The sequence below is a fragment of the Odontesthes bonariensis genome, chromosome 14 (assembly GCF_027942865.1).
Source record: "Odontesthes bonariensis isolate fOdoBon6 chromosome 14, fOdoBon6.hap1, whole genome shotgun sequence".
Lineage (NCBI taxonomy): Eukaryota > Metazoa > Chordata > Actinopteri > Atheriniformes > Atherinopsidae > Odontesthes > Odontesthes bonariensis.
In genome coordinates this window covers 15,634,695-15,661,231 of record NC_134519.1, presented here as the reverse complement: position 1 = coordinate 15,661,231, position 26,537 = coordinate 15,634,695, and the positions used below count along the sequence as shown (strand labels likewise).

Genomic DNA, 26,537 nt, shown 5'->3' with positions numbered 1-26,537 from the left:
ACCTTTGGGATATATCACTATGACCAATTTATATTCAAATTATTTGACAATGACTAAATTTGGTGGTAAAGATAAATAAATAAATATAAAAAAAAGCAAACGCTGTTAACTCTGGGATGTGGAGCATGTGCATTTTTCATGTGAGGGACCATCTTAATTTTTTGGTTGGTATGACAGCAGCACTAATAGCAATACATTGTTTTGAGATGAAAGAGACAACGTTCTGGCCTGGTAAATAATTTTGTTTTAAAGTTGAAATATTTAAAAAACTATGACATATCAAAAGGCAAAGCTATCCAGCAATATTGCAAATTTATAGTTATTTCTAAAGCACTTAACAACAAGAGAACCAATCACAGCAGAGTTTATTTTGCGTGTTATCACTCAACAAACCTGTCTGGTTGTGGCTGGGTGGAAAAGTATTTCAACTAGAGGGGGACCAGATATACTGAACTCTTTAAATCTACTGTAGCTGTTTCCCAAGCACCATCTTCCAAAAGATTTTACTAAGTATGCTGACTCTGCAGTTTAACTTTGTCAGATTCTATGTCAAAGTGAGAATCACAAATATGAATATGAAATGGTATGGCAATACTTTCTGTAGTTGTTGAGACATTTTTCAATTCAATTCAGTTTTATTTATAGAGGGCCAAATCAGAGCAAATGTCATCTCAAAGCACTTCAAAGATACAGTCCAATTCAAGCCAATTATAATCGATCCAACCATTTTCTATACCCACTTAATCCAATGCAGGGTAATGGATGGCTAGAGCCTATCCCAGCGGTCACTGGGTGAGGGGCAAGGTATGAATTATAATTCACTAAATTGTAATACAGTCAAATCCAATTAATTAAATTACAAATTAGTCCAATTCATACAGAGCCATTAAAAAAAAGCCCTGCTAAGGAAACCGACAGATTGCATAGAAACTTCCAATCATCCAATCCCACATTCTGAGCACTCATGAAGACATGGTGGGAACAAAAAAAATCCCTTTTAACAGGAAGAAACCTCTGGCATAACCAGATTCATGAAGGGTGACCATTTGCCTCGACAGGTTGGGGGATCGAGAGGACAGGAGAGAGGACAGGAGAGAGGACAACAAGTACCACAACACCAGGCCAGGGATACCGGCTGAGAAAAAGAAACAAGTTAATGGCAACATATGTCATATGTACGTGGAGAGTAAAGAGAGCAGAGTGAGGAAAGTTGCATCTTGGGAGGTCCCCCAGCAGTCGAGACCTATAGTAGCATCACTATGGGATGTTTCAGGGTCACCTGGGCCATCCCTAACTATAAGCTTTGTCAAAAAGGAAGGTTTTAAGCCTAATCTTTAAGGTAGAGAGGGCGTCTGTTTCCTGAACCTAAACTGGCAGTTGGTTCCACAAGAGAGGGTCCTGAAAACTGAGGGTATGATGGAGCCTGGTCATTAAAAGCTTTATATGTGAGAAGCAGAGTTTTTAATTCTCATCTGAACTTAACAGGGGGCCAATGAGGAGAAGCTATAACTGGATAAATATGATCTGTCCTATTCATTCTCATCAGAACTCTGGCTGCAGTATTTTGGATCCGCTGGAGGCTTTCAGAGAATTTTTGGGACAGCCCAATAACAAAGTACAGTAGTCCAATCTTGAAGTAACAAATGCATGCAAGTGATTTTCTGCATCACTCTGAGACAGAATGTTCCTAATTTTGATGGTGTAGGAAGGCAGCCCTATAAACCGGTTTATATGAGTCAAAGGACAGGGCCCTGGTCAAAAATAAGTCCAAGGTTCTGTAGTACAAGAAGCCAAGGAAATATAATCTAGAGTAAGTATATTGTCAAACAGTTTCTTCCTGAAGTGCTCAGGTCCAAAGAAACTACAGTTTTGTCTGGATTTAGAAGTTCTCCAGCTCTTTATGTCTTTAAGACCATGCTTGGAGTCTAATCTGTCTAAACTGATTGGCTTCATATAAAGGTAATTATGAGTATCATCAGCATAGCAATGCGGTCTAATAAGACTACCAGATGGAACATATATAAAGTGAAAAGAATCGGTCCGAGCACAGAACCCTGTGGAACATGACTTAGTCTGGTGTGCGAGGAAGATTATTTGTTTACATAGAAAACTGGAAACATGGCTTTCTGTGTAAAATTATCACAAAGTTGAGCTGCAACAACCTTTTCAAGTTCTTGAGACATAAATGGGAAAATTGGATTTAGGTTGATAATTAGCTAACAACCCTGGATCAAGACTTTTTTTTTTAATGTAAAGATTTAATTCCAGCAACCTTAAAAGTCTGTGGTACATAGCCTGTCAATAAAGATTGATTGGTCAAATCCAGTATGGACATTTCTGACAGAGGGATGCAACGATAAAGCTACTAATGAGTAAAGTCGTGCTTCTACTGTGAAAAGATGCAGGGACAAGAATCACATACTGTATATTTCAGATTCACTTAGCTGACAATAACACATTGGTCACACAATACTTGTTTATTAAATAACAGTCTTGAATCCTTTCTGTAATAAATATTTAGTGTGTAAATGATACTTTCATAAAAACATTTTGAACAGTCATTCACAAGTAAAGTCAGAGTTTAAGCTTGCCCCTGGCAAATCCAGCAGTACATATCTATCATCACACACTCACAACATATGAAGGAAAAGAAAAACCATTCATCAACTGGCACAAAGGCTCATGGGAAAAAGACCAACAAAAATCCCTTTCAAAAGTGCATTTTACAGTCATTTTGCAGTCTTTAAATATAAATCCCATTGAACAATAGTAAAATAGACAAATATACCAGGATATTTGGCAATACATAACTTATCTTATTCAGATATGCATAAAACATATAATTTGCTTTTTTTTTTTTTCAAATGTTCTCCTCTTGTCAGTTTAAGTCATAATATAAAATGGGTTTAAAATGAGAGGAGATATGTAAAAATTGGGAAACAGCGGTAATTCAGCTTTTTTTCCAAGTCAGTATCACAACTAATTTTAACATTCACCACTTTAATATTGGGCTTACATTTGAAAACTTCAAGTATAAAAATGATGTATGTTTTGAACCTGTATCATTTGAAGGATGAGATTTTCTCACTTTCCATTTGACACTGCAGGTTTTACATTTCAGGCGACATGGTCACACCTCAGGACTGCAATGATTAATCACAGAGCAACAGCACGAAATCCAGCATGTTAAGATTATTCTAGCAGTGCACAAATATGTATTTAGAGTCGTTTCTTTTTCCAAAGCAAACACTATTACTCCATCTACCAGCTGCAAGTATCTACTGATATTGTAATATATCTTCCCTAAATTTATAGCTAAAATATCAGGAGGGAAATTCAAGTTAAGCTCCAAGAAATAGTAAATGTAAAGCACTGACACTTGAATTTTGATTTGCTTTTGTTATATGCACTTTCCTAGCGTCTGCATTCATTGAAACCAGCTAGCCAGATTCTATTCTATCCTCAAATGTAACCGTCACAGAACATTGAATTAAATCCTGAAAGCAAATGTTCTGACTTTCCATTTATCTTTCATCACGACTGCAATGTGGCAAACCCACCTCTTCTCATTTCTGATAGCTGAAAGGCAACAATTACTAAGATAAGTGAGATGAACAGCAACTTTAGCAGATTAGAGGTGTTGGACATCAACAAACACCCACAGCACAACTCAAATGCTCATATTAACACACATTTACATTGTTTTTTTTAATGGTGGATTTAAGCAAAAAAACTAAAAAAATATTTAATTAAATTATTCTATTTGTCCAAATCAAGCAACAAACTTTACTTTTCAGAAATCTTGTGGTTGAGATTTAATCCCAGGTCACAAACTTTAAGTTTCATGTCGCCTTTACCTCAAGAGACTCCCTGATTGTGTGTTTGTCACATTCACAATACTTTTTGTTGGATATTGTTATTACAAAAAACAAACAAACAAACAAATAAATAAAAAACTAATTGCAAAGTAGCTTCCCTATCAACTGTCTTAAATCATAAAAATCACCATTATTACAACATAAAAGTGAAAAGAGATTTTAGCCACATCAAACATCTTTCACTGTGCAGAGAGCACAACTTTCCATTTTAACAACCGTATAGTGTGAGATGAGTCAGGTGACAAACAGCAAACCCTCCGGATGAATCCAGAAATACAGATTTACTTCTGGAAAGTTGCCTCCAGAAGCCAAATCTGTAGGTGCTCTCGTGCACACGCACACACGCGTTCTCTATCAAATATGCATAGCTGGGTTTTTAATTTGGACATATTTGCAATCCCTAAATACGATATCTAAATGAGTTTTTTTTTTTTTCAAAAAGCAGTGCGTGCCAACATTTAAATGAGTGAGATTATTTACTTTTGTTGTTTCCAACCTTTGTTCTGCTTCCATCAGAATTCGTCCAACGTTTAACACCTCATGAGCGAAGCTGGGGGAGACATTTTTAAAATGCCACAACCTTTCACTGAGACTGCTGTGCAGAACCATCACACCTTTTTGCCTCAAAATGATGCACATAACCGTAAACATCTTGACACAGAAGTCGGCGTTCCCCCCGGCCCTTTTGCCACGTTCAGAGAAGGTCAGTTCCATCGTAGACCACAGGCTTGTCCAGACTCAGATGATACAGCACTTTCTTTGAAATGAACCTAATTCACAGGACAGACAGAGAATTGTTTACGTTTCTGGTCCAAGCAAAGACAGCGGTTTGTGCTGAGGTGTGAACAAGTGTTACTGAACAAAAGTACACAATGTCTGACCTAGAGAAAGAGTTGTCAAAGATGAGCGTGTATTCTCCTACATTTCGGACTTTCAGCTCCCCCTGAATAGTCTCCTTATGGGAGTTGCAGCGAGTCAGAGGGATCAAAACCTGCCGAAAGAAAAGGACAGATATCCTGGTTAACATTTAGAGATAGATACATCAGAAAATATTCTTAAAGATCATCACAAAAAACAAAGAAAGGTTTAAAATCTGAATCATGTTCCAAATCCCAACAAATGTCCGTAACGCTGCAAGGGTGCAGGACTTTCACCGCTGCTCTGAATCATTTTGTTGCAATGTTTGACCCTGACACACGGTCCTATGACTAAACAAAGCCCACATATTCCTACATGCACACCTAATTACCCAAAGGTGTCAGAAGGAGATTAACCAAAAAAAAAAAAAAAAAAAAAACAGGCTACGGTGATGTGCTCGGAACTCTCACAGCATTGTTAGACACCAGATTATTATTCACATGAGGAATTTGAATGTTTGAATCGTGTTGCAGTTATTGAGTCTCATGTTGTTTTGCTGATATTTTGCAATGTTTAAATCTACAATAACTGACGCTGTTAAAGAAACAGCTTCACATATCAATCCCGTTAGCAAACAGTTGCTCCAGTAGCCCTGAAGCAACACAATAATTAATTTAGAGTCATCTTTTTCCATCAGAGGGAAACACCTGGCTCCGGAGAAGCAAAATGCTTCATATCATTAACCAGCTTGTTGATAACGGTGCATGTCTTTTCTAATAGGAGCACAGAGTGAACTGAAAACTGTAAAGTTGCATGTTGACAGCTACACAATGAGCTGTAGCTCATAAAGTTGAAGAGGGCTGCAGACTTATTCTCGGCAGATGAATCACTATGAATAATGCATTTTGCATTGTCATTCAATTTAGTTTAACTGCAGTAGCTTTAAGTCAGGGTGGTCCATCAGAATATGCAGGCTCTCACCTTGGCCTGCTCCAGCGGAGTCTCTGCACTCTCCCTGTAGACCACACTGAAGGCAATGCTCTTTGGTTCAGAGGTAAAGGTCCAAAAGACGGTGGGACCAGGAGAGCTCATGGTGATGGGGATAATGCTGTAACAGCTGGACTTGATGAAAAGCTCTCGAGAGTCGTCCCCAAACCTTGAGATATCATCCACCGTGAAGTGGACAGAGAGTCTGTGGCATTGGGAGAAAACTTTGTGCTTTTAAATTCCTTTAAACCGACAAAAGTAAAAATCCCAAACTATTCAGTTCACAAACACGCAAGACTAACAGAAACATCAAAATGGAAGTGGTCATTTATTTCTTTAAAAGTGGATTTAAAAAAATTCTTAATGATCAATGAACTGTAGTTGATGCACATATCTTATTTCTCTTTAATGACTAAATGTACAGAATGTTTAGGACAATGAACGTCGGCATTGTGAAATCCATTCAAACAATACAGTTGCTGCAGTACATTACTGTACATTTCTAACTGTATATATTTGTATTGTTGTTAGTTAGTGTGATAAAAATAATGGCAACTGTATTTTAATTGGCAGCCAGCATCCAAACTTGTGTAGCTGCAGAGATCTGAAGCTCACATCTTCCCTGTTTCTCATTGAGATAGACTCCATTTTCAGTCCTTAAGCCCAACTGACACCAAGCCACAAAAGGCTTTATGCCCAAGACCTACAAACATGGGGCTCTAGACTACGACAGTTTGGCTACACTTTACAACCAATCTTATTTAAGGTGACTGTTCTCAAAGGTCGCAGCTCAAAAATAGCCCCACCAGTCAGAAATTGTAGTCTGGAGACCTGAAATATATTTTAGTTTTAGTGAAAGGCTTTATCTTGTTGCTCAGCAACTCTTCGATGAGGCAGATGGCTTGTGAAATGAGGCCTTTTTCATTTTAACTAAACAAACAAAGCTGCACCAGCTTTCAACAGAAGTGAAACATGGGTTCTGCAGTGGGTACCTTGGAACTTCTACAGAATCAATTCCTCTCACACACCCATAAGTTTCATCTTTCACTTCCCATTTCAGGATTATGCGCAAATGTTTTACCCTAAGAATCAGTGGAGAAACTTTCACTTCCAGACAACGGGCCAAACTTGTGGCTTTGCGAACATAATTTTCAAGTGTACATTTCACCGCAAATGATACTTACGTCTGTTCACCAGACTTCAGCAGGCAGATCTCTGCATCCTGTACTGCAGCACTGAGGTCATCGGCATCCTCCGATGCCATTTCTCTGGCACTGTTGTTTCTAAACAGAGTGACAGATATTTTACATTTAAACAAAATTCACCACAAATCAGATTGTGAATAAATCATTTCATTCATGATGAAAACACAAGTACTAGGGATGTCTGGTCAGCTCTTAAAAACAGTGGGTTCCACAGTTTGATCTGACAGCACAGCAAGTGGATATCATGTGGGCCAGGTCAGAAATGACACAACATAAAAACATCAGTCTCCAAATGTACGATATCTATGTTCCTTGTCGGAAACAAACCACGTTCTGGAAGAAGACAGACGACTGTTACTCTGTATTTGGTGTCAAGAACTTCTTCCTGTCTCAATACCTTAATCAGGCAAGTGCAGACTCATCTAATAACAGCAGAGACGAGGATAAAAAAAAAAACTAAAAAATGTTGCAATCACCAGTACAGCAGAACAGACGTGCTTTTTCTTTCATTGAATGCCGATTGCATGTATCCAAACACTGAGGTTTCCACCATATTAGACAAAGCAGAGTTAAACCACTGTCACGGTGAAAGAAACGGGTAGAGAAAAATGTGCACCCAGACCAAGCCACCTCGATCAAAAACATGGCCACAGATTTATGGATATTTTCTTTACAATGGGCTGAAAGTTTAAGTGAAGCAGATGGTCACCAATATACATCAATTCAGGTCATATAGGCCAATCTAAAATGCACCTGCTAGTGTACTGTAAGAAAATGAGAAAAACCTGCCCACGAATTAAAAAAAAAAAAAAAAAAAGCAAAGTTGTGTCTATTTGAATACATAAAAAGGCAGTTTTGTAATATTTAAAATCACCACAGTTGTTGCAGGATCATGTCTGGTCTTGATGCTTGATTTACACATATTTTTGGGGGTCAGGCAGTGTGGATGGGCTTTCATAAGAGTGTGGGTGGGTACCGATGTAAAAAAAAAGAAAAGCCGACTTAATATTGAACGTTGAAGAACAAGCATCCATATGTATCTGACCACTATACCCGTGTCTGTGGTTGATTCATATAAAAGACTGTAACAGAATCCTATTTATGTATTATATTGTGAAAGAAAACATGTCGCTCAAAACGAAATCTATTCTGGTGGTTGGTATAAATCTGCCACGTTGTGCTTTATAATTCCTGTTGTTGGACCGTCTTTGTCGTCATCTAAGACGGGAAGGGAGATACTCACAGCTGTGCTGCCCCCTGCTGTCCGTGTCCAGGAGAGCAGGCAGTGGCAAAGGAGAGGGAGTCACTGTCACACACCCCGCTCACTTCCTCCTCTGTGATAATGTCAAAAACACCATCGTCCAGCTTTTCACCTTCATCTCCTCCTGAAAAATAAACGCCAAGCTCGACTGTCAGTCTTGCGCCAATGTGTAAACAGCCATTGTCGCTTTACAGTGTGTGCGTGAATGTAAGAAAACGTGTCACCTGCAACACCGGCCGCAGCTCGGCCGGCCAGCAGCAAGCGGCTGAATGGTGTCACCGGTGTGCTGTGAGTCACTTCCTCCTGTGGGTGGCGCTCAGTTACTGCACTGTGCTGGTTGTAACAGTCCCCACAGCAGCGTTCCCTGTTGCCGCCCTGCAGGGTGCTCACTGTGTTACTGCAGCAGTAGTAGCAGAAGGGACGCCCACAGAGTCTGCATAAAGACATCATTTGATGGAGATAAAGTGTCAGGAGAAATACTTTGTCGGTTTGAACTGAGTGTTGAAATCGTGCATGTTTATGTAAGACCGCCACAAAATAAATGATGATGATGATGGTGGTGATAATGACAAAATTAGTTTGACAGCAAAATTAAATTTACAAGGCCGAACTAACTAAATACATTTACCTGTTATCGCACACGACAACAAACCTTGTTATCTCCAGATAAGAACATAATCGACCCGTTATCAATATAAAACAAGCTTGGCTATCTCTAGATGATGGAATAATTAACTTGTGATGTTGAGACATCTTTTCTTTTCTTTTTGGCTTTCATATCCAGGGATGAAATAAAGCAGGTAGAGGAAATATAAAAATAAAAAGCAAATATAAATCTTCACACTATAATATCTAATGAGACCGTCTTCACATGTTTAATATTAAAACCGACCGTCCAACCAAACGTTTCAAGTGCAGACGCTTTATAAACTGAGCAAAGGTCAAAACATTTCGCCTTTGCTTTTTGTTTCGAGTTATTACGGATTCCTACAGCAGCACAGGAACAGCGGAAGAGGATCCATCAGAAGCACGTAAAAGGATATTTGACTTTACAAATAAGTTACTTTTCAGAAGTCTAAATAAGAAGTGAAAGGCAGAAGTAAGGTGTTAGATGCACTTTCATGTTCATCTGTCTGTTCCTCAACACACTGTGGTCAGAGTAGCAGCAGTCATGAATTCATTTACTTTTACCGTGAGTTTTGCTTGATGCAGGACAAAGTGAAGTGTTTCATTGTGTAAACCGACGCAGCAGAATGTTAGAAAAATGGGGTTTAGCAACCAAGAAATGAATTTAATCTCGCTTGTTGTTTACACGTAGTAGCATTAAAGAAAGTTGCAGAGGTTGACTGAGTGATGTGTATTTTTGTTTATCATACAAAGGACCATCTGACCTGCAGTTGTATTTGCGGAGCCACCAGCTGAACTGAGTATGGCAGCCCAGACAGTAGTTGACGTCCCTCTCCGTTTCCTCATCACGTAGCTTTTGCTCAAACTCCAGAGCATCAGACTTCTGCCAAAGTGCATCTTTTTCCCTGCAGAAAGCACAAAAAGCATTTGGATAGCACTCAAAACGATAACTCAGTGGACACAATCAACAAGGAACTTTAGAGTGTAGCAACAACATGTGGACATGCTGCTAAGCAGGTACACTGATCGACTAAAAGAAAAACAAGAAATCAATCAAATCAAACAACAAATCGTAGCAAATGACACTGAACAGATATGGGAAAACCCGTGGAGATTGAAAGGACGTTTTGTACCTGATGAGCTCCACAAGTCTCTCCTCCAAATTGATTTTGGTACGGTAAAGATCATCGAGCTCCGCAGCTGTCCTAAGGTCAAAGCTCTGTTTGTCCTGTGTGACCCTCCGAAGATTTTCAGCCATCTCCTGACAGGCCCGCTCTGCTGCTGCGAGACTGTCCTCAGACCTGCAGGCATTAACATCTTATTTACAAGCTCACATTTTCAAAAAACAAGACCACGATGCCAAAAATCAAACATGGAGCCAAATTAAAACTACACAAGATGAAACGCGTTTCTTTACAGAGCTTTAATTTGTTCCAGAAAGTGTGATCATGAATACTGTATCTCACCTTGATAAATTCTGTTTCAGATGGATTATCTCATCTTCTTTCTGCAGGATGAGATTTGCCGACTCGGCCATCTGGATGTTTTTCTCCTCAATCTGTTGGCAATATCTCTGATTCGTAGCCTGCGATCAGTACAGCAAAGCAAGACATAATTTGTAGCTCTTTCTGAGTTACGCTTGTGACCGTGACATTTCGATTTCTCCTAGTAGCAATCCAGCACAATGCAACTGGAATGTGTGTTTTCATTTATCGGCCTCAGATGTGAAACTGGAATTGGGCCAAACAGACTCTGCATGTTGTCTGAGATGTGGTCAGTGTTGAAACGATTACAAAAAATGCAGACATTTGAAACTCTACAAAACAATAATCTCTTGCTTTCACTTGTTGGGAATAAGCAGGGTATCGTTCTGTTCCAGGTAGAAAAGCCAAAAAAGTTTAGTCTAAGAATGCAAAGAGCCGCCGACTTCAAACTCTTATTCATATCAGTCAGTAAAGATGTATTTAGACGCAGCCCGGAGCTGCCCAGAACATATATATAGTAATTATTTTCAAATTCAGGTTATCCACTCACCTCTAGCTGCTCGAGTTTGCTCTCAAGGTCGACTACTTTCTCCTGCTCCGTCGTCAGCTGCGTCTTCACTTCCTGGAACTCCTGTTTAACATTATGGATAAGAATATGAATCAGAAATCCATCACACTGATGACTCATATGATCAAAATCCAGACATTAAAGCGTATTGGTAGATGAACATCTATGTAGAGAATAGAATGCAAAACAATCTAAAAATATAATTCTTGGGCACACAATTACGTATTTGGACCATCTTTATCAGCTTTCAGAGTATGCATTCCCCATTTCATTGTTTTGATAAGCTTATGAAATATCACAATATTGATTTGCATTCATTTTTCACCAAGATCTTGCACTGATGATCGAAACGTCCAATCTGCATTATGTATTCTCCAGAAAATTCCAAATATTCTCAGTGTGGTGACAATTGAGTTCACACCAAGTATACCGTGACGCTAGTTATAAACTCACTGAGTCAACCCAGGTTTTCAGATTCTGGATATGTACACAATGATGGGAAATGGGCAGCAGAGTAATTGGGTGACTGTTTACAAGTATATTTCATAGAGCAAGCAATAATACTTCACAACTGAAGTATTTAAACCCATGTGGTGTGCAAAATTCTTCCTCAATTCTTTATATTTTGCTTTCAAAGAACCAGACTTTCTTGTCATCTTTTAAAGCGTTCTTGGGCATCAGTTCTTCAGTCTTTCTGAAGTTTTTACAATGATAATGGCCACTGTTTCAGTCCTTTCAGTCCAGTCCACTTGTACCTGACTATTTAGAAAATAATGTGCTTTTTTTCTTTGTTCAGTCACTTAACACTGACGTATGAATCATTCAAGCGTGAACAAACGCACCTAAACAAGGGGACAAACCAGCGTTGTGACTACACATAACAGCCAACTTAGCAAAGAACAAATTCTAAATGGGATCTTTAAATACTTTCTTACAAGAAGCCCGTCACAAATACACGTTTTCGTTCCCGTTTCTTTGGTTGAATCTATACAAAATGCCAAACATAACACAGTTTGACATTATATGCACCAACATGGTAATTCCCAAAGAGCACGGAGGAGGAAATTTGGCACATCTCACAGCATGAACTGAAGTGTGCTCCTAAAAAAAAAGAAAGTCTTAAAGACTAACTAAGCTAAAAGCTGTCAACATCCAAAAAAGATCGTTGGAATATCCTTCAAAAAGCCTGGAGAACTATTTCTAAAGACAACTCAAATAAATTACAAGAATGTTTGTCTAAGGGGGTTCAGGCTGTGCTGAAGAATAAAATTGGTGGCCATACCAGTCTCTATTAAGAAGCTTTTCCCTTCACAGAGATATCTCTCATGGATATGTTTATGAGTGAAAGCTGAAGGGTTTAGATGGTAACTGCAAGAAAGATGGTGAAAGGAAGAGACAATCTCACTGCTCCTTTGCAGATGTCTTTATATTTTATTTATTCAGCTTTTAATTTTTCAAAGAGATCATAGTGGTCTGCTTGTAGTCATCTTTCACTTGAAAGGAATGAGAAACAGAACCACCCCCCATGATAGTGGAAACATAGTGGTTGGACATAGAGTTACCTCACTGAGCCTGTAGTCATGCTTCATAGACGAGGCCCCAGGCAGTCATAAGAAAGCACATTGACCCTGTTTGCTGACTTTTGCTTATTGTGTGTTTTTGGTGCAGAAGTTTCCATTTTTGCTGGACTTAAAGGGGAATCATTTCAAATATCTTTCCCCATCTGAGGTCAGTGTTCTACACAAACATGATTGTTACCGTGGAAATTGCATTGAAACAAGCAGTGTCATATATTAAACCATACAAAGTATATCAAATACACCTGAAGCACTTATATCTGACCTGGAGTTGGTTTCCGTGGCTCGTGGCGTGGCTGCTGAGCTGGAACCGGAGAGCCTGAATCTCCCCCTGGCTCGTCTGCTGCGTAGCCTCGGCTTCGTGCTGGGCCATGCTCAGCTCGGTCTGCAGTTTCTGCTTGGAAGCCAACAGATCCTCATCATTATGGACCTGACTGTGGAGCTCCTTGTTCTCCTGACGTAGCTGCTCTATGCAGGTGTTCAGCCTCTCCGCCTCCTGAGCTGCCTCCTCCTCTAGCTCCAGCAGTCTGGTTGACAGCGCCTCCCAACGCAGACGAGCCTCCTCGTTCTCAGCAGTCAGCATGCACACATGCACGCCGAGTTCTGCCGTCTCTGTGTTGGCTCTGTGAAGGGCCTCTCGTGATTCACTGTTCTCCAGACGCATGGCTTCATAACGCGGCTTCAGTTTATCGAGCTCCTCTCTGGTGGTCGTCACCTCCGCAGCCAGACTCACACGAGCCAGCGCCTCACCATCACGCTCCCGGACAAGAGCCTCTTCACGCTCCCGAGATCTAAGGATCTCCTCCACGTGCCGGCGGTTTAGCTCCTCTACCTGCATCTTCAGCTGATCTGCTAAAACATGGAGGTCCTCTCTGGAGGCCTCCGTCACCTCCTGCAGTGCCTGAGTTTTCACTCTCTCCTCGTTCCCTGCCAAGAGCTCAGCCCTGAGCTCCACCACCTCTTCCCGGAGCCTGGTTACCTCCCTTAAGTTGAGTTCCAACTGAGCTTCAGCTATAACCAGCCTGATTGGGGTGGTCTCCAGTGAGGTCGTCTGATGTTCATCGTGAAGCTTTTGCATTTTTTCGTTGCTCTCTGCAGCTCCTTTTTCATCAAGCAGCTCTCCGGTCCTGCTTTCCAGCTCGTCGGCTCGTGCCCGCAGGACATCACATTTCACAGTCTGGTCTCTCAGCTTAGCTCCAGTTTCCTGGAGTTTGTCAAGTAACTCTGCTTGGGCTCTTTGCGACACTGTGAGGTTCTTCTCCAGCTTTTCAGCTTTGACAGTGAGTGAGTCCATTTCCTGTTGAGTTGTGGCCAACTGTTTCTTCAATGAGGACTGAGCATCTGAAAGCTCCATGTTCTCATGCTGTAGCTTCTTCATCTGAGCATCTGATTCCTCCTTTTGGAGAAGCGCCCTTTGGAAACTTTCCTCAAGTTGCAGGTTTTCATCTAAAAGCTTTTTCTCTCTGTCTTCCACACTCATCTTTGCAGCTTCTAGTCTACCCTTTAGGTGCTTTCCAGAGGCCTTAAAAGAAGCCAGCTGGTCCAACAGGGTGTCCCTGCTCTCTGACAGCTCTGTAATGCTCGCCTCACTTTTTCTGAGCGTTTGGAGAAGCTTTGTGTTCATTTCCATGAGACTGAGGCACTGGGTTTTGTAATCCTCAGTCTTTGCGGTTTCATCACTGGCCGTGATATCATTATCATCAAGTCGACAGCACAGAGTTGCTCGCTCAACACTGAGCTCCTCAAAATGCTTCATTCTTTCAGAACTAGCAGCTTGCTCCTTCTCTCTATATTTAAGAGTTTGCCTTAAATCCAACATCTGGTCCTCAAATTCCTCACTCTGGCTACTTCTCATACCACATCTTTGTTCTACCTCCTCTCTCTCCGACAGTAGTCTTTTTCTCAGCTCCTCCGCTTGACGTTCCCTGCACTCCAGAGAGGCTTGCAGATCCTGAAGCTGAGCTCTCAAGTTTCCCGTCTCCTTCTCTTTTAAAGTCAGTGCCCCCTGAATTCGACTGACCACACTTTGGAGCTCCTCCAACCGTGCGAGTGCCTCCAACCGTTCCTCGTGGGCTCCGGCCTTAAACTCAGCTAGCTTTTCCTCACTGTCCCTCAACTCCTCTTCCCTGAGCTTTAACTCCTGGGACAGGCGCTCTGAGTGTCTGGCCCTGTCCTCGGCCTCTCTCTTTGCCTCCAATTTCTCCTCTTCAGCAGTCTTAAGTTTTTCCAGGAGTTCCTGGATTTTCCAGGCTGAGTCACAGTAGCTTGCTGCCTGTTGTCCCTTTTCAATAAGAGCCTCATCTAACTTGGAGAGAAGCTCCATGTTTTTGCTCGCAGCAGCAGTGGGTCTCTCCTGTAAATCAGTGACAGCTGATTCCTGGCAGCTTTGATAGTGATTTACTCTGTCGTCATTACCAGTTTCTTGGCCACTTTGGGCTGCTGCAGATGCTGAATTGTCAGACTTCTGAGCTGATAACTGACGTTGAAGGTCTTTAACGACACCTTTTAGCTCAGCAGCTTCTTTGCCCAACTCCTGAACCTGTACCAAAAGCTCCTGCTGTCTGAGCTCGGATTGGTCAAGCTCGATGCGGAGATTCTCTGCAACACTGCAAGGTTCTCCCAGTTCTCCCAGTTCACCAAGCAGACTGTGACTCAAGTCTGGGACTGGGAGAAACTCCTGTGCCTGCAGTGCATGAAGGGGGGGAAAAAAAAAGAGGGCCCTGGTCAAATGCTGTAAAGATTCAACATCTTCAACGCGATTTTCTTGATAGACTATTAAAGTATGCTTCATGACATTAATGTACCTGTGAGTGTGAATAGCTGCTGACTAGGCTATTGATGCTGGAGCAACGACTCGGAGGCTTCCATGAAAAAGCTGGAGAGCAAGTTCCTATTGTTCGCCTTTGAAATAAAGAGAAAACAAATTTCAGGATTATATTTATAAAGATGAACAGAACTCAGAGAGATACAGAAAACCTTAAACAAAAACCCTTAAGTTGAAAAGTGGATGCGTGGCAGAACTTTGATTTAAGATATTTTCTTATTTGGGCTGCTTTTCAGCCACCATTTTTGGTGTGTGTAGCTGTCAAAATACAACAAAACATGAATGAAAGCAGCTTACTCGGGAATAAGGCTGAATCAAAATACAGTTGCAGTTTACCGCTTTTACAAAAAGATGGAACTTTGGAGCACATGTGGAGTGCTTAGGCCCATTTTAGTCTTGCTCAGTGTCTACATGTAGGAGTGATTCCAACCCAAAGTTAGTTATGCCGATTATTCCGGATTTGAATGCTCAGGTTCTTACGCAGGTTCTTACTCCTCTCTTTTTTTGCCTTAAATGCCCAATAATTCTCATCAGAATAAGCCTGTACTTGGGTGCCAATCAAATGAGGCAATTTCCTTCTAAGACTTCAATGACACAATTTCCATTTATGCAACTTACTCACAATTAATGTGAAAAACAAAGTGACCATGGTCATGTTAATTTCAGGCGAGTCGTAAATAAGGAGAAGCAGAACAAAATTTCAAGAAATTGCAAAAAAAAAAAGAAACAACAAAAGTAGAGGAGAATACCATCTGGTGTATTTCTATTCAATAGCATGAAGAAGAAACGCTCATTTTGTGAACTGAATGATCTTCAGACATAAACATGACACAGATTTTGCTTTAAAATAACTTCCTACTGTCTGTGAGTTGAGTACAAACTGATGACGTGAGTGAAAGTTTTGACAAAGGCGTTAACATGGGGAACACCGACCTGTGCTAACACACCGTCTGTGTCAGCACCCACATGCTCTCACACGCACCAACCTTTGTGCACTGTCGAGCACAAAAAAAAACTGGGACTGTGATACTTTACGTTGTAAAATACCAAGTGCATCCTCCTCATAATATTACATAAGCTGCAGATAAGTGATGTGAAACTTCCTATTGCTTAAAGGATAAGACCGGTTTTTTGACATTGGGCCCTTGATTTCACATTATAACATGATGTTCTACTCACCCCTGCTTGTTGTTGAACATTTGGAGCTGTTCCGAAGATATTCGAGAGGCGTCTGGCTGCTCTCTTGAGATATTCGGCCAAAACGGTTTCCTATGGGCAAGCTTATACAGGCACAAACTATGCTGTTTATAATTTATTAATTACTGTACACTAGCACTGATAACGTGGAGGTGCGTCGCTTACTTAAAAAAATCCGGGTTACTGTAATTTTGATTTTTTTGTCGTAAAGTGGGTGTTACTGACGTCCTCGTGGTGCTACTACCACAGACAGCCCACAGACCTGCTGCCTATTTATTCATTCGGCTAAAATTCAAAATTAGTAACCCGGATTTTTTTAAGTAGGCTAAGCGACGCACCTCCACGTTATCAGTGCTAGTGTACAGTAATTAATAAATTATAAACAGCATAGTTTGTGCCTGTATAAGCTTGCCCATAGGAAACCGTTTCATGGCCGAATATCTCAAGAGAGCAGCCAGACGCCTCGCGAATATCTTCGGAACAGCTCCAAATGACCAACAACAAGCAGGGGTGAGTAGAACATCATGTTATAATGTGAAATCAAGGGCCCAATGTCAAAAAAACGGTCTTATCCTTTAAGGGTCTGTTGTAGCTCAAGTCTAACAAAGCAGAACTTTTCATCAACACAGGATCAACAATCACATTTTTTGTTCGTCATCAAAGGAGAGAAAAGAGACTGGCAGTGAAAGCTGAAACGGATAAATGTAGGCACCTGGCAAATGTTGGCCAATCTGCATCAAGGTCGTAACCTCTGGCAGCCACGTCAAACTGGATCTGGTTGAGCTCATAAAGATGGTTGATTATGTCAGAAGTGAGGTGACACTTGAGGAAAGGACTTCGGGCATAATACCAGTCACTGCATTGGCAGATCATAAAGAAAGAAAAGAAAGAAAGAAAACACACATTTCTTATAATGTCACAAGACAAGCAGTCACACTGTTAGAAAAGCAACATGTTTTAATAAAATAGTGCTAAAATTAAAACATAGAATAACCTGAACTGCATCTCAAATAATGCTGGTGTAGCCAAACAAACCTACTGTGATGTGAAATTAATATGATACCAACCAGAACAGCTAACAGAGTACATTTTTGCTAACCCTTTAGCCTGAGCAGGTGATGCATGTCGGCTGTACCTGGAGCAGATGTTCCACGCTTGATTTATATTTTCTCTGCTAAGCTCGCAGCAGATAAGCAGAGTAAGAATCACGAGTATCGTTTTCTTGATTCATAATTGAGAAACAACTTCAATAAAGAAAAAAACAAAACAGCAAGAGGTTTGAATCCCAGCTGGGCTTTTCTGTGCACAGTTTGCATGTTCTCCCCCTGTATGCGTGGGTTCTCTCCGGGTACTCTGGCTTCCTCCCACCATCCAAAAACATGCATGTTAGATTAATTGTCAGGCGATTCAAAATTACCCCAAGGAATAAGTGCGAGCATGCATAGTTGTTTGTCTCTGTGGATTCTTAATTCAATATCTTTTAACTGTATCAACAATCTTTCATGTCGGAATAGATTCACACTCCCACAAAAAAAAAAAAAAAAAGATCGTCCAGCTGTATTAAAGGTCAGACAAGGCAGAACTAGAATTGCAAATTTGTTTTGATGTAAGACAAGAAGTGAGAGCTGTCTCTAGGGCTCTATGGTTGAGTCTAGAGGTAGTTGTGCTTTCTGTAAAAAACAGAAATAAAACACAAATGAGGAAGGGAGAGTTACATCTGAAAATGAAAACAAGTATGCCACTTCAATGGAATGAATCACAACTTAAAGGGAGAGTTCGTTTTTTTTTTTGTTTTTTTTTAAACCTGGACCTTGTTTCTGGCATAAGATACGTTCATCTACTCACTGAGCGTATATCCAAATAATGGGAGAAAACGGGGCACAGAAAATACAGTCATCGTCAAAATCTGATAAATATATTGCCATGTTACACAAAACTAGCAGTAGCAAACTCTGTGTGAAGTTAGCCGACTGTCAAAGAGCACGGAGTGAATGAGCTGTGCTGCAGCGGCGATGAAGTCATCCCACTAGACGCGTGTGTAGGTGTAGAAAGCTTCCTATGATAACAACAACAACAATAACAACAACAACAATAACAACAACAACAACAGCAGCAGCTAACAGTGCAATAGTACGCATTCATTCATTAATTCGTCTTAAAGTATTGGTGAAATAAAGACAGATAATGCCTTATTGGGAGGCTGTATCGTATATGCCCTGTTCTCTCCCGTTATATGGATATACGGTGATCTCGAGTAATCTAAATATCTTCAGAAGGACGCCAACTTTCACCAAACTGTTATCGGTGAGAAGATGAACGTATTTTATGCAAGAAATAAGGTCCAGGTTTAAAAAAAACTAACTTCTCCTTTAAGGACAACAACTATGAGGAGATACGAGGACTTGTAAAAGGTAAAAGTACCCCCATGGCTTCTTTCCTACTTTTTTATGTTACAACCTGTAATGTAAGGCAACATCCCTTATTCCATTCCATTCCATTCCATTCCATTCCATTCCATTCCATTCCATTACATTACGGTCATTTTGCAGACGCTTTTATCCAAAGCGACTTACAATAAGTGCGTTCAACATCGGTAGGCAAAAGAACTTCAGGTCACAAGAAATCATAAGTGCATTTCCTTCTAATACCAAACAGCTAAGAGCAAAACTAGTGCTAGAGTAAGTGCGATAACCAACCAGCCTCTCACCAACTGCACACCAGTCACAGCGGGGTGGGGATGCAAACCCTGGTTCGGGTAGGGGAAGAAATAAAAGAGGTAAGAAAAGCAGGAATGGGATGCTAACCCTGGTTCGGGTAGGGGAAGACATAAAAGAGGTAAGAAAAGCAGGAATGGGATGCAAACCCTGGTTCAGGTAGGGGAAGAAATAAAAGAGGTAAGAAAAGCAGGACTGGGATTCAAACCCTGGTTCGGGTAGGGGGTAATGAAAATATAGAGAGTGCCAGTGGTGGAGGAAACAATAAGTGCGTAAGGAACTAGGACGGAGCAGGGTAGTTTTTCCTGAAGAGGTGGGTTTTCAGCCTACGGCGAAAGATGGGCAGCGACTCAGCTGTCCTGATATCAGTCGGGAGATCGTTCCACCATCAGGGTGCCAGAACAGAGAAAAGCCGTGACCATGTCGATCGTGCGCAGGGACCCCTGAGTGACGGGGCAGCCAGGTGCCTGGTGGCCGCAGAGCGAAGTGGTCGGGCGGGGGTGTAGGGCTTGACCATAGCCTGGAGGTATGAAGGAGCTGTTCCTTCCACTGCCCTGTAGGCCAGCACCAGAGTCTTAAACTGGATGCGAGCAGCTACAGGGAGCCAGTGTAGAGAGCGGAGAAGGGGAGTGGTGTGGGAGAACTTTTGGAGGTTGAACACCAGACGAGCAGCAGCTTTCTGAACCAGCTCCAGAGGTCTGATGGCAGAAGCCGGGGCGCCAGCAAGGAGGGAGTTGCAGTAGTCCAGGCGGGAGATGACAAGAGCCTGGATGAGCACCTGTGCTGCCTTGTCGGTGAGGAAGGGGCGAATCCTCCGGATGTTGTAGAGGAGGAATCGGCAGGAACGGGTCACTGATAAGATGTTTGGCGAGAACGACAGTTCGTCGTCCAGGGTCACACCCAGATTCCTCGCGGTCCGGGTTGATGTCACCACAGAGTCATCCATGGTGATGGCCAGGTCTCTGAATGGGCAGCCCTTCCCCGGGAGAAACACCAGCTCAGTCTTGTCCAGGTTGAGCTTAAGGTGGTGCATCGACATCCACCCCGAGATGTCTGCCAGGCACGCAGCAATGCGTGCTTCCACTTGGGTGTCAGAAGGGGGATAAAAAAAAAAATCAGCTGGGTGTCGTCTGCATAGCAGTGGTAGGAAAAGTTATGGGAGTGGATGACAGAACCAAGAGATGATGTGTAGAGGGAGAAAAGAAGAGGACCCAGGACCGAACCTTGGGGAACCCCGGTAGTGAGCCTACGTGGCTTCGACACAGACCCTCTCAGCGTGACCTGGTAGAAGCGATCTGTCAGGTAGGATGAGAACATGGAGAGTGCAGAGCCAGAAACCCCCATTCCCTCCAGGGTAGAGAGAAGGATGTCGTGGTTCACTGTGTCATTCCCTCAATTTTGATCAGTTTCCCTGTCGCATCTACATAATGATGCTGCCATCACCATGCTTCAGTGTGGAGATGTTGTTCTTGGGGGTTCTCGAGGTGTTGGGTTTACACCAGACAAATGTTTTCCTTGATGGCCAGAAAATTCAGTTTTAGTCTCATCTGACCAGAAGACCATCTTTCATACATTTAAATCAGTTCCCCACGTCTTTTGTCGCACTTTTCCGGAAGAAATGGCTTTTTTTTTTTAGGTCACTCTTCTGTAAAGCCCAGCGTTGTTGAGTGTATGGCCGCCTCTGCTGTGGAGCTTTCCAACCCCTTCAGGGGTCTTTTAGTTGCCTCTCTTATTAATACCTTCCTTGCCTGGTCAGTGAGTTTTGGTGGACGGCCCTGTCTCGGCAGGTTTGTTGTGGTACAACATTCTTTCTTCTTGCAGTGACAGATTTAATGGTGCACTGTGGGAGCAGCAAAGTTTAGATATTACTTGATTTGAACACTTTGTTCCTGACCTGTTTGGGGAGCTCCTTGGTCTTCATGGTGCTTCTTGATTAGTGGTGTTGAAAACTCTAGTTCCTTTCATAACAGTTGTATAAATATACTGAGATCATGTAGACCTTAGATTGAACCGTACTCAACAAATTGTGTGACTTCTGAAGGTAATTGGTAGAACTGGATATTATTTAGTGGCTTTTAGCAAAGGGGGCAAAAAGGGCACCACTTTCGTCTTTTTACTTCTTACAATAATAATAAAAAATAAAATCCATTTCACTTCTCCAATTTAGAATTTTTTTTATTATATTTAAATAAATCCCCGTAAAAATCTATTTAATTACCAGATTGAGCTGTAAAAGGAAAAAGGGAAAGCATCGAGGGCAGTAAATAATAATGCTTGCCACTGTAAATAAATGTTTGTGTGCATGTGTCCTCTGACCTTGTGACCTTCTGATTTATGAGACACTGCTGCACAGTGTCAGCAAGACGCTGGTGGACTAGAGAGTAGCGGATGAAGGCCCTTCCTTTCCCCAGTGATGTCTTTAACTGAGGACACACAAAAACATACAATTTAGTGTGCATTCACACACATACAGTGAAATGACAACAACTCTCTGCCGTGCTGACATAGCTTCGTAGCATCTCTTCTGGTCAAAAGAATGCATCCGTTGAGTGAATGCAGAGTTTTATTGTTTTTCCTTTTCATGACAGAGTCCTAGATTTCATCTGGAGTCGTTTTGACGAACCAAAACCAAAACCAAAACTGGAGACAATAATGCAAAGAAGGATTTTGCATAAAATCAAGAGAATTATGGACAACCCTGAACATCCTCTCCATGAGACTGTTATCAGAAAACAGAGTCTCTTCAGTCAAAGGCTTCTTCAGTTTGGATGCAAAACGGACCGCTACAGGAAATCTTTCCTGCCCACAGCCATCAGCATCTATAATAACTCTTTGATTTAATTGAGCTACATCAACATTTAATTTCCCTCTGGGATAAATAAAGTATTTTTGAATTTTGAATTGAATTGAATTGAAAACATTAGAACAAAGATTCGAAAATAACTGATGTGATGAGAAACTCACCACACTGTCAAAACTGCAATCAGGGAATCTTTTGTTTGTTGCTCGAAAGAGTGACTTGATTAACTGAAACCAACTGATCACCTGTCAAATTAGTTCCTCAGCTTATGGAAGCTTAGATTTTCTCAACACCCAGAAACTAAATGCACGATGTCTATGTCTAATCCCAGACTGCCAAACACATTGGCAGATGGAGGGATTTAAGCAAGACAACAGAAAAACAGATCAGCCAGAGGGACACCAGCTGGAGTTGTGGGACTTGTTTAGATATGTGACCAATGGACAGGATGTAAAAAGTTATATTTAAATAAAAAATATCAAAGGTCAGAATTTGCTTATCTGGTAACCCTTTGATGCTAGAATATCTATAAACAGCTTTCCCATTAAAAAAAATAGAACAGTGGCACTTCTCTGCCAGTGAAACTATTATCTAAAGAGTTGAACTAATCAAAACATTTCTGATTATTGATTCAAGATTAAGCCTTTTTTAAGCTGAAACGGTAAATATTTGCTGCATGCAGATGTAATCACACCAATGAACGTCTTGAATGGTTGGTGGGAAAAAAAACAGAACACTTACAGGGGTAACTATTGCCTCTTAGAAACTACAACAGACACGCCAGTTTACACTAAATAAATAAAACAAAAATTAAACTGATCTGAAAGACACTGAGGAAAATACACCACACTCCTGACATCATATTCCTGTGAATAAATTCCCATCAGATAAGGTCATTGTTAAAGAGAGGTGAGAGGGCTGAAAGGTTAGTTGATGGACAGGTCCAGCTCTGAAATGTGGAAACAAATGACAAAAAAAAAAAAGAAACCTAAAGATCTCTGCGATTAGCAGTTATGGATACTTTTGTTCACTTGATAATTCGAGTAAATACTCGAGAGCTATTGTGTGCCGATACTAGCACAGAAGCAGCCCTTTCAGAAAGAAAATAACAACACTTGTGCATGTTCTACACAACAGGGAAAAACACTTAAAACTACATTTTAGAGTAATCTACGAACGTTTAAACCGACAAATTGATAAACTGTTAATAAAAACAAACAAAAAACACTGTTGCACTGGAGGTTAAATAAGCAGCAATTCAAGCATAATACAAACTGGAATTAATTCAACAACGCATGTAGCTCACCGCTGTGAATTCCCAGCACAGAAAGTGAGGAAGAAACAGTGCAGGCGCCACAAGTGTTAGACAGCAAGTGAATTAGCAGCGTCTTTCTGCTCCTGACTAACCAGAGGATTAGTTACATGCTTCTACAGTCACTGTGTATTTGTGTGTACATGTGATGCATGCCATGGCGGGTTTTAGGCACCGAGGCCGACAGCGTTTGTGTGTGTGTGTGCGTGTTGGACAGGAGGATTACCTCTGGGATGGACTTTACAAAACGGATGCCATCGTTAGCTCCCTTGATCTTAATCAGGCAGTCGCAGAAGTAATCCCAGTAGTCTTTTCTCTGGCCAAGAAAGGTTGTCTTCTCTTTCTGGTCAAACTGAAACACACAAATCAATTTATTTCAATGTCCTCCGTGACGTGGATTGTTCAGCACATTTGTCTGAGGCTAAAAATTCTGTTCCTAAAATCTGTTTGTTTTGCACTTTGAGTGTGTTCTTTTCTTGCCGCTTTTCACTTCTACTCCTACGCATCTCTCAAGGAAATATTTCACTTTTTACCGCACTACAGTCACCTGACATCTTTAAACAGTCTCTTTCCAATTTAAGATTTTTGCACATCATTTTTCATGGCTTATGAATAAAGAAATCATGAAAATATTCTGAAAATAAAATGTGCAGCTCAAATGATTTGTCAACGAATCTGTTAGTCACTTGAGAGAAAACTGTCTATTTTCATGAATATTTAGAGCACATGAAGCACATTTTTCAGCATTTTCAGAACCAACCAAACAATAAACAATAGCAATAATAATAATAATGAATAATCAGGACATGTTATAATCAGAATAACAATTATTTGCATTTAGGTACCAAAACTGTTTAGGAGCTTCATATCAACCAACTTCTAAATCATGCATGAGTAACAATAATCTTCTCTATTTATAACTTCTACTTCTAATACTTTAAGTGTATCGCACAGATTATATTTTGTTACTGTTACTGAAAGTAAACTTCATGCCATAGCTTCACAATAGCCTGATGTGCACCTCACTAGAAATGTAACTACACACCACAGTGACGCAGACTGTAACAACTAAGATCGGTCCACTTGGTATGTGTTTACACAGCAAACTGCTTTACTTAAATTTATTTCCCCCTGTGGAACACCACTGACTAATCTAAATGGGCACAAGCATGCTCACACGAGCAGAGGTCACTTACACAGGCTCCCACATACAGTATGTTCTGTGTCAATCTGTCGTTAAAGCAAAAACTAAGCTTAAGGGGGTACTTTTTAAGTGTGGTAGTGGAACTTCTACAAACATAAATGATGTGTATACCTGTTCTATACCTGAAGGTTCCATAGCCAAAAATTGCTGTTTATTCGTGACTAATACGTACGTAACTCCCCGGTATTACAGATGACCAAAGATAATGATGTGGAAACTCTGGTGCAGTATTTGCCTCAAACAATTAGTCGATGATTGGAACCAGCCTTATGCAAATGAGATTCTGGCTATTCTATTCTGGAAAATGCTTGTCTTACATCCCACTAAACTTTGCATTTTTCTTATTTTTGCTTGATAAACGAATAAAGAAAACGAAAATAAATTCAATGACATCACTCACATGAGCTCTTAAAATAATTTTTAAGTTTTCACACATTCTTGTATTTCTATGAACCAAACTTTTAACAGAAATTTTATTTTATTTTTTAAATCCATCATTGTGCATTAAAAATGACTCATTTTAACAAGATACCACACCTGCAGAAGGTATTCTAGCTTATAAAAGAACTTGTGCAGGCTGGCGCTGTCATCTGTTATGGGTTCACCACAGTCCTTGTGTTCTTTACCCAGTTCAACAACAGCATCTAGAGTAAAGAGCAAGAGTAGTATCACTTTGTACACAAAAGGCAAAAGACAGCTGAATGTGGACACAATATTTCTTTCTGAGAACTAGATATCAGCAACATCATTTTCTAATAAAAGTTAAAGAACATATCAAGACCTTCTAGGTTAGCATTCTTAAAGCTATACATAGTGTATGGTACAGATGTGGCTTCTTGTATTTCATTGCAGTGTTCACAACTTAATTACCATGCAGATCTCTGATTATCCTCAGCAACTGCTTATCTCCTATTGATGAGGAGAAGGCCATTGTGCAGGCAGGGGTGATGTCGTCAGGAATCTCTTAATGTAGGACAAACAGAAATAAACTAAGATTAAAACAGAGAAAAAATCAAGTTAAGTTGCAGTTAGTTTGCAAGTCTACATGATGTAAAGTCTGTTCGTGATATCCCTAAACTGTAACATGAACATAGGCTACCCCAAAAACTAAATCTCAGCATGTGACTGTAAGAACGTGTCAAAGCTGTTCACACTGCGGAGGTAAACATTAAAAATAGCACCGTCCAAAATCGCTTATTCCCTACAGCAAAAAAAAAAATAGACAACCACTTACGATTAGGAGTTTTGCATTAAGCACATTTAGAGAGACCTTGACATAACAGACGCCCAAAGTATTCAACAAACCGATACATGGACGAAGATGACACACTAACGGGACAAAAGTTAGCAACATTTGGCTGCTGTTGGAGATGATACAACATAACAACGCACGTGACAGCGTATGGCCTTTAGTTGCGGCGGCGTCCTTTAGAAAGCACACTGACACAACATTTATATGCAGTCCAAATCAGAAATACCGACTAGTGTCACTTCCAAACAGCTTTAAAATGTAACACAACACCACATAAACATCGACTTGTCATGGCTGGCGAGCGCTACAGGACATGCACCTGCTCTCAGCTATTGAGTTCCTGTTTGTCATTTCAAGAATATTTACGTCAGAAATTACCATTGTGCTTCATACATTGTGTATGAAGAGAAACCCGTAATAATAAAATATGTAACGACCTAAAATACGTACATGGTTTGTGAAATTGTCTGCAGTGTCCAGTTTCTGGGTGATACAACAGAAACTTGCTATCATTGGAGGCGGGTTCTACGAATGATTGACAGAACTATTGGCTAATTACAGAGCAGCTGTCTACAAATTCAGAACGCGTTTGGTTGAGAGGCTCAAGATAAATAAACACCAGTGAGACACATGCCATAATCAGATAGTTCTAATCTGCAAACCCAGATTGATAAAGGAAAATATCTTATACAAGATGCCTTTCATTTCTAACTTTAAACAGTACATTTTATAAATTAATGAATTAATGAATAAATAAATACAATGTTGAATCTTGTGTAAGGTGTATTA

General features: G+C 40.7%; 1 protein-coding gene across 2 annotated transcripts; it reads right to left on the bottom strand.

The window, feature by feature from the left end:
- Positions 1-2,462: 2,462 nt before the first annotated feature.
- fyco1b (FYVE and coiled-coil domain autophagy adaptor 1b) lies at positions 2,463-26,271 on the bottom strand. Of its 2 annotated transcripts, none has more exons than XM_075483111.1 (18): positions 26,199-26,271; positions 25,367-25,459; positions 25,034-25,140; positions 23,519-23,644; positions 21,497-21,603; positions 17,179-17,322; positions 15,250-15,346; positions 12,711-15,128; positions 10,851-10,931; positions 10,283-10,401; positions 9,950-10,117; positions 9,581-9,721; positions 8,414-8,622; positions 8,172-8,313; positions 6,908-7,006; positions 5,718-5,928; positions 4,760-4,869; positions 2,463-4,648 (listed from the first exon to the last, which is right to left on the bottom strand). In XM_075483111.1, the coding sequence occupies exons 2-18, from the start codon at positions 25,425-25,427 to the stop codon at positions 4,573-4,575; spliced, it is 4,416 nt and encodes a 1,471-aa protein (XP_075339226.1). In that variant the 5' UTR covers positions 25,428-25,459; positions 26,199-26,271; the 3' UTR covers positions 2,463-4,572. The 2 variants fall into 2 exon arrangements, with proteins under 2 accessions (XP_075339226.1, XP_075339227.1); XM_075483112.1 differs by lacking the exon at positions 26,199-26,271 and adding an exon at positions 25,731-25,989.
- Between the last annotated feature and the right edge of the window lie 266 nt (positions 26,272-26,537).

Bases quoted from the DNA above. Each gene is read 5' to 3' on its own strand.
- fyco1b (XM_075483111.1), bottom strand. From the start codon at position 25,427: ATGGCCTTCTCCTCATCAATAGGAGATAAGCAGTTGCTGAGGATAATC. The intron at 10,402-10,850 runs GTGAGTGGATAA...TACTGATCGCAG, and splicing joins GCAAACTCGAGCAGCTAGAG to GCTACGAATCAGAGATATTG. The intron at 9,722-9,949 runs GTACAAAACGTC...TGCTTTCTGCAG, and splicing joins AGACTTGTGGAGCTCATCAG to GGAAAAAGATGCACTTTGGC.